Source organism: Capsicum annuum, chromosome 6, assembly GCF_002878395.1.
Source record: "Capsicum annuum cultivar UCD-10X-F1 chromosome 6, UCD10Xv1.1, whole genome shotgun sequence".
NCBI lineage: Eukaryota > Viridiplantae > Streptophyta > Magnoliopsida > Solanales > Solanaceae > Capsicum > Capsicum annuum.
The window spans coordinates 216,773,179-216,787,454 of NC_061116.1; the positions used below are offsets into that span (position 1 = coordinate 216,773,179).

The window sequence follows — 14,276 nt, forward strand, 5'->3', positions numbered from 1 at the left end:
CGATCAAGAAAACGTCCTTCACTGCGTCTTCTCCCAATATCAGGTGCACTCATTTCAGTCTTCTCTAGTTTATTCTTCCATAGTTTATTTGGTATGGGATTCTTGTCTCTTTTTCTATCCTGATTTCTTGTCTGATTTCTTGATTGTTCCTGTGGGATTACTGGTTATGGTTTCTCCATAACTTAGTAGGTGTTCGTTGCTTGTGAGTAGTATAGTACTTGTTGTTGCTTGTGAGTATCAAGCCTGTTTATTGGTTTTTGTTTGCTGATTTAGTTGTTTTTAGTCGTACTCTTTTGCTCGTCATGTTTTTCAGCTTTTTTTTCTTTATTTTGTTCTATCATATCCCTTTGAGTGATGGTTAGGGTGATAGATGATGGACTAGTATCATGTCATAGGTCGGGACCAGGGTTAAGGTCGGGTCTAGGTTTTAATTTGGGGTTGAGGGTGAGGGATCATAGGGCTAAGTGGGATAAAGGTGCTTTTAGGTTAATAGTTGGGTCCTGAAACATAGGGACGCTTTAAGGTAAGTCTATGGAGTTGGTGAAGATTCTTAGAAAATGGAGGGTTAGTATAACGTGTGTCCAGGAAACTAAATGGGTAGGCACTAAGGTGAGAGATGTGGATGGATATAAATAATGGTACTCGAGTAGCGTGGGGCATAGAAATAGGGTAGGTATCTTAGTAGATGAAAAACTTAGAGAGCAGGTGGTAGAGGTTAAGAGAGTCAGTGATAGGTTGATGTCTATTAAGTTGGTCATGGGAGGGTCTAAAGTGAACGTTATTAGTGCTTACGTTCTGCAAGGAGGTTTGGATGAGGAGGAGAAGAAGAGCTTTTGGGAAGTTTTGAATTAGGTTGTGAGGGGCATCCCGAGCACTTTGTAAGAGGAGACTTCAATGGACATATTGGGTCTTTGTCGAGAGGTTATGATGATGTGATGGCAGTTTTGATTTTAGGTAGAGGAATGAAGGAAGAGCTTTTATTTTGGATTTTTCTAGGGCTTTTGGATTGTGGATAGCGAATTTGAGCTTTTTGAAATATTTTATAGTTCAGTGGTCAAGAGTCAGATAGACTTTTGACTCCTTAGGAAGGGTGATAGAGCACTATATAAAGATTGTAAAGTCATACCTACCAAGAATCTTTCGACTCAACATAGGTTGTTGGTGATGGACTCAGTAATCACTAAGGGCTAAAAGAAGAGGAGTGTAAGGGCTCGACCCAGGATTAAATGGGGTAGTTTGGTTTTGGCTAGTACTTTGGAGATGGGGGGAAAGTTGAGGAGCAGGGGGCTTGGGAAAGTAGAGGGGATGAGGATAGTATGTGGAAGATGACTTCCAGTTTCATTAGGGAGACCGCTACAGAGGTGTTGAGTGTCTCGAGAGGTCGATCTGGCAAGCATCGAGGGGATTAGTGGTGGAATGAATTAGTTAAGACGAAGGTAGAGTTTAAGAAGTTGGCTTATGCTAAGTTGGTTGAGAGAAAGAATGATGAGGAGAGGTGAACGAATAAGGAAAAGTATAAGGTAGCTAGTAGAGAGGCTAAGTTAGCGGTTACAACGGCTAAGACGGCTATTTTTGAGAGCTTGTATGTGACTTTACAGGAGAAAGGATGGGTTCAGAAGTTGTATAAGCTTGCCAAGGACATGGAGCGGAGGGATCGTGACCTTGAACAAATGAAGTGCATCAAGGGTGAGGATGGTACTGTGTTGGTCGAGGATGCCTTCATTAGGAAGAGGTGGCAGTCCTATTTTCATAAACTTTTGAATGACGATGGGGGCAAAGGTTTCGTGTTGGAGGACTTGGAGAAATCTGAGGAGTGTCGCAACTATGGTTATTGTAGGCATATCGAGGTTGAGGAGGTCAAGAGGGTTATTCGCAGGATGTGTCATAGGGCGATGGGGCCCGACGAGATTCCAGTGGATTTTTGGAACGCACTGGTGGGGCAAGTTTGGAGTGGTTGATAAGGTTGTTAACATTATTTTTAGGGTGGTGAAGATGCCTGAAGCATAGAGGTAGAGTACGATAATTCCATTGTATAAGAACAAGGGAGACATCCAAAGTTGCAACAACTATAGAGGTATAAAGTTGTTGAGTCATACTATGAAAATTTAGGAAAGGGTGGTAGAGTTGTGGCTGAGAAAGAGCGTGACTATCCCTGAGAATCAGTTTGGTTTCATGTCAGGTCGCTCAACTAATGAGTCCATTCACCTTGTGAAGAGATTAGTGGAGCAGTTTCAAAAGCTGAAGAAGGACTTCCACGTGGTGTTAAGTAATCTTGAGAAGGCTTATAAATGAGTTCCCAGGGAGATTCTGTGGAGGTTCTTGGAGGCTAGAGGGGTTCCCGTAGCGTACACTAGGTCGATTCAGGACATGTATGATGGCGCAAAGACTCGGGTGAGGATGGTAAGTGGAGATTCAGAGCATTTTTCGATTTTGATAGGGTTGCATCAAGGTTCGTCTCTTAATCCTTTTTTATTTGCCTTGGTGATGGATGTTTTGATGCAACATATTCAAGGGGAGGCACCTTGGTGTATGTGATTTGCTGATGATGTGGTACTGATTGACGAGACTTGGAGAAGAGTTAATGATAAGTTATAGATTTGTATACAAACCCTTGAGTCTAAAGAATTTCGATTAAGTAGGACCAAGACAGAGTACTTATAGTGTAAGTTTAGTGATATGTCGCAGGAGGCTTACATGGTTGTGAAGTTGGACTCTCAGGCCATTCAGAAGTAAGAGAGTTTCAAGTATCTGGGGTCTATGATTCAGGCAATGGTGAGATTGACGAGGATGTCACGCATCGTATTGTGGATGGGTGGTTGAAATGGAGGCTCGCTTCGGGTGTTTTATGTGATAAGAAGGTGCCTTTGAAGCTTAAAGGGAAGTTCTACAGACTGGCAGTCCGGCCGACTATGTTGTATGGAGCGGAGTGTTGGCCAGTTAAGAACTCCCATATTCAAAAGTTGAAGGTGGTAGAAATGAGGATGTTGTGATAGGTGTGTGGTCATACTAGGAAAGATAGGGTAAGGAATGAGATTATTCGGGAGAGGTGGGAGTGGCCTCAGTGGAGAACAATATATGAGAAATAAGGTTACGTTGGTGTGGGAATGTGATGAGGAGGGCTCTGATGCTCCAGTGCGGAGGCATGAGACACTGGTTATGAATGGTTTTAGGCAGGGTAAAGGTAGGCCGAAGAAATATTGGAGAGGTAATTTGGCATGATATGGGTAGTTACAGCTTTCGGAGGACATGACCCTTAATAGAAAGGTGTGGAGAACGTGAATTAGGGTAGAGGTTTAGGGGTTGAGAGTGCATCGGTAACAATAGGGGAGCGTTCTTTATTTGTGTCTGAAGTTTCTTGTTCGTAGTGTTGAGTGATGTCTATGGTTTCTGATAGATAGTTTTAGTATTATCTTGTGGTTGTAGTATTATCTTATGGCTAGTGGCGTTAGTTTATTTTGCAGACTGTACTAGTTTATATGCATTTATACTTTGTGTTTGTTATACTGCTATCGGTCCTAAGTCGGAGGTCTATCGGAAACAGTTTCTCTACTTCATCTGAGGTAGTGATATGGTTTGCGTACACTCTACCATCCCTAGACCCCGCTATGTGGGAATCCATTGGGTATGTTGTTATTGTTGTTGTTGTATCATGTTATTTTATAAAATATTAAATTATTTGTGGCCTCTTGTTATATTCTAATTCTCCCGTAATACTTTTTTCCATGCAAATAATTTTTAAAAAAAATTATCTAATTATGTGATTAAGAACTTTAATAATTATAAATTTTTCAATAAAATATATTTAATATATCTGTCATTAAATTATATTAATTATAAAGTAAAAAATATAATATAAATTATATTTTAAAATTTAATTATTATTATTTATATGTAGAGTAGTTTGGATCCGAGCTTAGTACGGATTTAATGAAACTAGCATTTATAAACTCGTAGAATACACCTTTCACTTCATTTAATACTCCACGTAATAATCTTTTTTATAATTTTATAAATTATACAAATAAATTAAAATAATTATTTTTAATCTAATTGAAATGAAATGGATGGTGTATGAAATTTGGAAGGATATGCAATTATAAACGTAATAAACCTAAAGTGTCGTGAAGAACTACTGGGGACAAATGCTAGTGCAGAAAATGAGGTGACAGGTTGGGTAGGCCCACTGATAAAAGAGTTTGGGCGTCATGCAGATGACAAATGCTATATGGCGTCAACTTTACACGTACACGGTTGAGGTGGTAGCAGTGTCGTTGTCCGAAATTTGACGAGGAATGCGCATATTTTCTTTCTTAGTTGTGTTAAGGATGTGTAAAATTTAATATAGACGTATAATAGCTAATATTGAACTTCTATACACCATATAATCTTTTGATAAAAGATGTGCATCAAATCACCTTTTTTCTAAGAAAATCCCTTCACCAACGGGTATAAGTATACCTCAACATCGGATATTTATATTTGATCAATTAATTCAAAATATTTACAATAATAACATACATAATATTGCACGTGGATTTTGGAGAGGGTAGTATGTAGATGTACTTCTACCTTGTGAAGATAGAGATGTTGTTTTCGATTGACTCTCGGCTAAAGTAAAACATATAAAAAAATTAGGCATGTAAAACAAATAAAATAGTAAATCTGAAAATGGTAGCAACGACAAACAATTAGTATGATAACTGAACCAAAAACAAACAACAAATTATTCTAATATAGAAGAATAAGATAGTATGAAAGTAATAACAAACATACTACTTAATAGGGAAATTAGACAACGCTCAGCTACCCACTAACCACATCCTTGGTCTCCATATTCTTATATCTAGATCATATAAAAATTAGGCATGTAAAACAAATAAAATAGTAAATCTGAAAATGGTAGAACAACAAACAATTAATATGATAACTGAACCAAAAACAAATAACAAATTATTCTAATATAGAAGAATAAGATAGTATGAAAGTAATAACAAAAATACTACTTAATAGGGAAATTAGACAACGCTCAGCTATCCACTAACCACATCCTTGATCTCCATATTCTTATATCTAGATCATGTCCTCTAAAAACTACAGATACCCAATCTAATCACCTTACCAAGACCTCCTCGACCTACATCTACCTCTCCTCAAGATAATATCTTTTATAGATTATTTTTTTTTATCATGATTGAATGATGTCATATTCTTAGTTCACTACAATTAAAATTATTGATTAGGGATAAATATTCGGAACCAATAAGTATTTGCGTGATGATTAAGTGCTTCTTGCGACAAATTCAATTGCACAATGTCTGCGAGTAGCCCTCTATGACGTACTAGACGTATATAGGCCTATCTCTACACTTAATATTACAATTTACAACGCAAATATAAGCTAAATACTTCATGATATATACATATAGCTTAAATAAGTAGTACTACTATAATTTTCTTGAATAGCATAATTATGTTCATCCATATTTGGGCCCTAAAAGCGGGCCATCAAACCAATTGAGAAAGGTTACAGGGCCATCTATTTGGTAGATGGGTTTTTATGGGCCTTCTTTGGGGTCTTTAGGGCATTCTATGTTAATAGGAGTAAACGTAGGGTAAACCAACTACTAATATTTGAATATTAACTATGTAGGACTTAATTACCTGCATAACGCACCGCTAAACTAACTACCAAACAATACATTAATATCAGCATAAATAATATATAGATTCCCACATAATCCCTACATTACAAAAAACTGCATAACTTTAATTGAGGCCCCTTCGTTATTTACTTTTGGCTTCTTAGATTTAAGTGGGTAAACAGATGGGAAGAGAAAAAAAAGGCTCTCACATCTAATTTCTCCAGAAGCACCTCTTTAGAAGAAGGGTGCTATTGAAGCAGCTCATTTTCAGATTCAAGCAGTCTTTTGTTTTGTTCCTCCTCAGAAACAAAAGCATGAGTCGGGGCAGCCATTTCCTTTTCTCACAGCAGACGAAGAACAAGAAGAATACCCCAATTTTAAAATCAGGCTTTAAATCTTAAAAACAAAATAAGAAACCATGAGAACAAAAAAGGAAAAACAAAGTGCAAAAAGACCTCACCAGTACTAGGATACAAAGGAAGAGAGGGAGGAAGAAAGATTATATGAAAAATGGAACGGATATAGCGGAGGCAGAGCACATCTATCAAATTTCTTTAAAAATACACCAGCTACATGACCAACGTTTCAAAACCAAGAGAACTTTTTGTTCTATTCAGAAAAAAAATTCAAAGTGTGTGAGTAGGACTGGGGTTGTCTTAATTGCGTAAATTGGTTTGCCCTTTTAAAATTGTGTTCAATTAAAAGAATTTGCTTTCGAGGGTATACTAATAAATGTTCTACTCAGATTATAGTAATCTGTGCAAATTCACTTCTGCTCTGTCCTTCTTGTTGATTAATTTTGTCTTACCTCATATTATTTATCTTGGCCGCTTCGACTACGAAGGGATGAAGACAACATTCAAAGATCAAAAGAAACATAAAAATGGTGATTTTCTTAAATCTTCTTATCAAAACATTATAGTAATCTGTACAAATTCAATTCTTCTCTGCCATTTTTATGCACTTCTGCTATGAAGGAATACAACTAACACCTAAAGATCTGATGATGATGATAACAATAGGAATCTCTCAGTGTAGACTTTATTCAGTTTATTTTAAAATTGGAATGCATAATGTTTATGCTAAAAACTACTCGCTCCGTTTAAAAAAAATGACCTTCTTTCTTTCTTTTTCCGTTTGAAAAAGAATAATCCTTTCCTTTTTTGGCAGCACTTTAGTTTCAACTTTGCACGTGGCACGTTTAAAACCACAAAATTAAAAGACATTTTAGTACATTTGGCTTAACTTTAATTTAAGACCACAAGACTCAAAAGTTTTCTTTATTCTCTTAAACTTCGTGTCAAATTAAAACAGGTCATTCTTTTTTAAACGGAGCGAGTATATCAAGGAAGAAAATTAGACTCTATTCTGTAACATATCTCTGGGTATCAGAAATTGAAATACATATGCCGAGGGTATTGCAATAGATTATGCAGTGGAATACACTATTAGTCCATGTCATCAGAACTGTTATAGTCTATTGAAATAAAATTTGAGTATGTGAACAAAAGATTTTTTTCTCACAAAGTAAATCAATTGTGTTTCTACCTAGAACCAAGGGGGTTCCGCATCTTAAAAGGTCTAAAAATGTTAAGGAACAAAACTTTAGCTCTATTAAGAGATAAATTTAGTTAAGAAGACTTAACCAAAATCATTCCTTTGAGTTTGGAGCATGTATAAATTTACAAAATTAGTTTAAAATAGACAAACATATGTAATAAACTTACTGATAAAGATTACAAATATATTACTCAAGTGCATGTACATAGGTATCAGAGCTTTGGTGTTATACCTTTGAAGCATAACATAGGTATCAGAGCTAGCTTTTGGAGTTGAGTTAGGTCCAAGATCCATTCTTTATCACGGTTTCAGAGAAATGGATTCTGATACCATGATAAAGAAATGAACCTTGGACTTAACCCAACCCTAAAAGTGATCTCATGAGGCAAGGATTGCCCAAGTCCATATAAGGACGTCAAGGACTCTTTAATCCACAGATGTGGGATTCCCCCTCCCCCGCACGCCCAGGCCTGAACATCTGAAGAGTGGACAATATAAGATAGCGGCCAACATTGAAAATAATGAATTGGCTAGTCTTGACTCTGATACCATGTTGAAGTATGTGACCATCTCATCTAAAAGCTTAACTGTTAGAGAGAGTACACTTTTATTATTTAATTATATTCTCAACAGTTACTTAATAAGCTATTTTGACATTGAAAAAATGAACTTTACGTGGCATTACAAACTGAAGAAAGACACAAAACTTTTATTTCAAACAATTCAATAAAGAATCTTTTGTGCATTTGAAACAAAGAAATAGAGTCACATTTGTTGGTTTGTTTTGTCCCTACAGTTGAACTAAGAGAACTTTGAGTGGAGGTTTTTCTATTATTAAGGATGTCTAATTTTGAAAAAATACTACTCATTTCATTTCAAAAAGAATGGTATACCAAACAACATTAATTTTATACATGAATAATTAACTCCTAACTAACTACCAAACCTGGAATTACTTATGTAGGATTCCTACATAACTCGCTGCTAAACTAGCTACCAAATGACCCCTTGATACCTATTTTTTTTATTCTTTGAGAAGACAGAGATCAATGCTAGTACAATTCAATTTATGTGTATAATATCTCCAAAACCAAAGGCAGAATAAATATTTTACATAAATACAAAACTTCCTAAATGAGTTGAGCCAATTGATATAAATAGTTTGATTTACTCAGCTCCTAATTGATCAACTGATGACCGTCGTCTTTTATCACGAGATCTGGCTGGTAGGGTTTTTTTGATAACCAAAAAAACAAAACGTACCACTAATGCCTCTGCAGCAGCAAAATCATCTGAAGCATCCAATGAAAGTTGAGAAACTCTCTTCTCGGCTATAGCTCCTAGTGAATCTCTTGCTGAAATTGATGAAAATTATGCACCATCATTCCGACCTATTTTGTCATTTTTCTCCTTTTTCATATCTCTTTGTAGAAGTCATTATTGGATCCTTCCCTAGCAATTTAAGTGATTGATCTAAGAATGGAGAAACTTTTTCAGGTGCAACATGCGGTGTAAGCTCACCAGAGTCAGCATTTGCAGGCAACTTGAAAGATTCAGGTAAGGATGGACCAACTTCCTTCAAAATAAACAAGATTCAAGATGGATCATTTTGACAGATCCTTCTTCCCTACCAATGTGCAAGGAACATGTTGATAATAGTAGATATCACAATCTAGGTCCAGCTTCTAGGTCTGATAGTAACTCAAGAATCTTTTATCAATTCCCCTTTCTCAAGAACCCCAAAAAATAAATACACTCGAGAAGAAAAAGGTAAACTCAGACAGCAAATGTTGATTGTATGAGAGGTTATACAAAGTGGGGTTTGTACATATACTCAAATTTAGGATCAAAATTAGGAAAAATTGTCTGACATGAATAAACACTCCAAATTATAATTTCCACTTGGATTCACTAACATTTATTGCATTTTTCTGAAATTTTGGGTTTAAAATTCTTAAATTTTTCAGGGTGTTTGTGCTTTTCTCAGATAATGTTACTTGAACAGTGTGTTGTGTTATTTTTTGGCATTGAACTAATGAACTGTACGTGGCATAACAAACTAAAAGAAAGACACAAAAGTTTTGTTTCAAACAGTTCAAGAAAGAATCTTTTGTCTTTTTGAAACAAAGAAATAGAGCCACATTTGTTGAACTGTTTTGTCCCTACAGTTAAGTTAAGAGCATTATGAGTGGACAAAACAGTCCAAAAAATGTGACTCTATGTCTTTATTTCAAAAAGACAAGATTCTTTCTTAAACTGTTTGAAACAAAACTTTCATGTCTTTCTTCAGTTTATTATGCCACGTAGAGTTCATTAGTTCAAGGCCAAAATAACGTAATTGTTTAAGTAACATTACCTTAGAAAAGAACAAACACCCTGAAAAAATTTAAGAATTTTAAACCCAAATTTGAGAAAAAATCAATAAATATGAGTAAATTCAAGTGGAGATTACAATTTGGAGTGTTTATTCATGTCAATCAATTTTTTCCCCAATTTTGGTCCTAAATTTGAGTATATATACAAACCCCACTTTGTTTAACTTCTCATACAATCAACATTTGTTGTGTCTGGGTTTATCTTTTTCTTCTCGAGTGTTATTTATTTTTTTGGGGTTCTTGAGAAAGGGAAATTTATAAAAGATTCTTGAGTTATTATCTAACCTTGCAGATGAACCTAGATTGTGATATCTACTATTGTCAACATGTTCCTTACCCATAGATAGGGAAAAAAGATCTGTCAAAATGATCCATCTTAAATCTTGTTTATTTTGAAAGAAGTTGATCCATCCTTACCTGGATCTTTCAAGTTGTCTGCAAGTGCCGACTCTGATGAGCTTCCACCGCATACTGCACCTAAAAAAGTTGCTTCATTCTTAGATCAACCACTTAAATTGCTAGGGGAGGATTCAATAATAACTTTTATAAAGAGATGTGAAAAGGAGAAAAGTGACAAAATAGGTCGGAATGATGGTAACAATTTTCATTGATTTCAACAAGAGATTCACCAGGAGCTATAGCTGAGAAGAGTCTCTCAACTTTCATTGGATGATTTAGAAGATTTTGTTGCTGCAAAGGCATTAGTGGTACAATTTTTTTTTGTTATAAAAAAAACCCTACCTGCCAGATCTCATGATAAAAGATGGTGGTCATTAGTTGATGAATTAGGAGTTGAGTAAATCAAATCGTTTATATCAATTGGGTCAACTCATTTTGAAATTTTTTTATTTATGTAAAGTATTTATTATGCATCTTGGTTCTGAACATATTATACACATAAATAGAATTATGCTTCCATTGGTCTCTTTCTTCTCAATGAACAAAGAAAGCAGGTATTCAGAGGTCATTTGGTAGTTGGTTTAGCAACGAGTTATGTAGGAATCCTACATAAGTAATTCCAGGTTTGGTAGCTACTTAGGAGTTAATATAATGTATAAAATTAATATGTTGTTTGGTATACCATTCTTTTTTAAACGAAAGGAGTAGTACTTTTCCAAAATTGGATAACCTTCATAATAGAAAAACCTCCACTTAAAATGCTCTTAGTTCAACTGTAGGGACAAAACAAGCCAACAAATATGACTCTATTTCTTTGTTTCAAAAGGATAAAAGATTTTTTCTTGAACTGTTTGAAACAAAAGTTTTGTGTCTTCCTTCAGTTTGCAATGCCATGTAAAGTTCATTTGTTCAATGCCAAAATAGCATATTAAGTAACTATTGAGAATATAATTAAATAATAAAAGTGTACTCTCCCTAAAAGTTAAACTTTTAGATGAGATAGTCACATACTTCAACATGGTATCATAGTCAGATCCACCCAATTCATTGTTTCCAATGTTGAGCCCCCATCTTATATTGTCCACGCTTTAGATATCCAGTCCTAGCATGCAAGGAAAGAGAGGGAGAAGTCCCACATCGATAGGTTAAAGAGTCCTTAGTCTCCTTATATGATGTTGGGCAATCGTCACCTCATGAGGTAACTTTTGGCGTTGAATTAGGTCCAAGGTCCATTTCGTTATCATGGTATCAGAGTCCATTTCTCTGAAACTATGATAAAGAATGGACCTTGGACCTAACTCAACTCCAAAAGCTAGCTCCAATACCTAAGTTATGCTTCAAAAGTATAACACCAAAGCTCTGATACATATGTACAAGCACGTGAGTAATATATTTGTAATCTTTATCAGTAAGTTTATTATATATGTTTGTCTATTTTAAACTAATTTGTAAATTTATACATGCTCCAAACTCAAATGAGTGATTCTGGTTAAGTCCTCTTAAATAAATTTGTCTCTTAATAGAGCCGAGCCTTTGTTCCTTAACTTTTTTAGATCTTTTAAGACGTGAGCCCCCTTAGTTCTAGGTAGCAACATAATTGATTTACTTTGTGAGAAAAAAAATTTTTGTTCACATACTCGAACTTTATTTCAATAGACTATAACAGTTCTGATGACATGGACTAACAGTGTATTCCACTACATAATCTATTGCAATACCCTTTGCGAATGTATTTTAATTTATTATACCCAGCGTATATTACAGAACAGAGTCTAATTTTCTTCCTTGATATACTCATTTCGTTCAAAAAAGAATGAACTGTTTTGACTTGACACGGAGTTTAAGAGAATAAATAAAACTTTTGAGTCTTGTGGTCTTAAATTAAAGTTACGCCACATGTACTAAAATGTCTTTTAATCTTGTGGTCTTAAACATGCCACGTGTACAGTTGAAACTAAAGTGCTGCCAAAAAAGGAAAGGGTCATTCTTTTTCAAACGAACAAAAAAAGAAAGTAGGTCATTCTTTTTTAAACGGAGTGAGTAGTTGTTAGCATAAACATTATGCATCCTAATTTTAAGATAAACTTAATAAAGTCTACACTGAGAACTTCTTATTGTTATCACCATCATCAGATCTTTAGGTGTTAGGTGTATTCCTTCATAGCAGAAGCACATAAAAATAGCAGAGAAGAATTGAATTTGTACAAATTACTGTAATGTTCTGATAAGAAGATTTAAAAAAATCACCATTTTTTTGTTTCTTTTGATCTTTGAATGTTGTCTTCATCCCTTCATAGCTGAAGCACCTAATAAAAATAGTATGAGGTAAGATGAAATTAATCAACAAGAAGGGCAGAGAAGAACTGAATCTACACATATTGCTGCAATTTGAGTAGAACATTTATTAGTCTACCCTCGAAAGTAAATTCTTTTAATTGAACACAATTTTAAAAGGGCAAATCAATTTACGCAGTTAAGACAACCTCAATCCTACTCACACACTTTGAAATTTTTTTTGAACAAGATAAAAAGTTGTCTTGATTTTGGAACGTTGGTGATGTAGCTAGTGTGTTTTTAAGGAATATTTGATAGATGTGCTCCGCCTCCGCTGTATCCATTCTATTTTTCATATAACCCTTATTCCTCTCTCTCGTCCTTTGTATCCTAGTACCGGTGAGGTCTTTTTGCACTTTATTTTTTCCTTTTTGCTCTCATGATTTCTGGTCTTTTTGCCTTTATTTTTTCCTTTTTGCTCTCATGATTTCTTATTTTGTTTTTAAGAATTAAAGCCTGATTTTAAAATTGTAGTGTTCTTGTTGTTCATCTGCTGTGAGAAAAGGAAATGGCTGCCCCGACTCATGTTTTTGCTTTTGAGGAGGAACAAAACAAAAGACTGCTTGAATTTGAAAATGAGTTGCTTCAAAAGCACCCTTCTTCTAAAAAGGCACTTCTAGGGAAACTAGATGTGAGAGTCTTTTCTTTTCTCTTTTCATCTATTTAACCACTTAAACCTATGAAGCCAAAAGTAAATAATGAAGGGCCTCAATTAGAGTTATGCAGGTTTTTGTAATGTAGGAATTTTTTATGTGGGAATCTATATATTATTTATGCAAGTATTAACATATTTTTTGATAGTTAACTTAGTGGTGAGTTATGCAGGTAACTAAGTCTTGCATAAGTAATTCACTATGTTAATAGAAATATTTGAATTTGAAAATAGTAGGCTTTGGAAATTTTAAAAAATAATTCATTAGCTTAAAATTAAAAAAATCATAGTTGAAAAGACCTAAAACATCTCTAACTATATCATAAATTTATATCTTTTAAATATATTTAAATATTAAATAAAATATAATAGTAATAATTATAATTAAAAGATAACTTATAATATTAGTAGTAGTAGTACATACGTATCTGCTAATAATAATAATAATATTAATAATAATAATAATACATCATTTACTATCAAATATTTGTGGTTGATCTCAAATATTTTTTTTTAATTCAATTATAACATTATAAGATAAATTTGCATTATATTTGCAGAAAGGTAAAATAGCAAAGATAATTAAAAGTAATGAATTGTTGAATTTAAATTGAAAAAATATAAAATTATATATTAGAAGTAGATAGTTATAATACTAAATAGTTCTAATTGGATTCTTATCGTTATATAACTACTCCTAGAGCTATCAATATGGGTCGGACCAGCTCATCCAAGCTAGCCCACACGGGCTTTGGAGTTTGACGGGCCAGGCCAGGCTGGCCCACCAACATGACAGGCCAGAAAATAGCAAGCCCAACCCGTCACGCTATGGGTTGTCGGCCTCCACGGGCCAAGCCACTTTTTAAAATATATTATTTTTATAATGTTAATTTAAATTTTAAAATGTTAATTACATAAATATTTACAATATAAGATTGTACGAAGTTACTACTTATTAATCAAGTCTTAAATTTACAAAAAGATCCTAACAATCTGTGAAATTGAATTAACTTTTGACACCAAGTTCAACTCAAATAGAGATGTTGAAAAACAAACGAAATAATTGATGAGTAATAATATAACTCGCTAAATAACAATAATAATCTAATTTTATTTTAATTGATCACAATAAAACATAAAGAAATGTCAATGTTTAGTCCATTAAAAATAAAAATAAACGCTTTAAAAAACTTTCATGGCACTTATGGTGTATTCAACATCGCCAGATCATCTTCATCAGACATATTTGATTTCATAAAAAAAATTATATTTTAGATGTTAATTATTTATATATTTTATAAATATAATTAATAT

At 34.1% G+C, this 14,276-nt stretch overlaps 1 protein-coding gene across 1 annotated transcript; it reads left to right on the top strand.

The window, feature by feature from the left end:
- The first annotated feature begins 756 nt into the window (after positions 1–756).
- On the top strand, positions 757–1,958 carry LOC124899624. The gene is made up of 2 exons (XM_047414577.1): positions 757–840; positions 1,599–1,958. Exons 1-2 carry the CDS (start codon positions 757–759, stop codon positions 1,956–1,958), a joined length of 444 nt encoding a protein of 147 aa, XP_047270533.1.
- The last annotated feature ends 12,318 nt before the right edge of the window (positions 1,959–14,276 follow it).

What these genes read in the sequence shown, in the direction of transcription:
- LOC124899624 (XM_047414577.1), top strand. Translation starts at nt 757, where the DNA reads ATGGGAGGGTCTAAAGTGAACGTTATTAGTGCTTACGTTCTGCAAGGA. An exon ending in AGAAGAAGAGCTTTTGGGAA is followed by an intron (nt 841 to 1,598) that starts GTTTTGAATTAG and finishes GTGACTTTACAG; the next exon opens with GAGAAAGGATGGGTTCAGAA.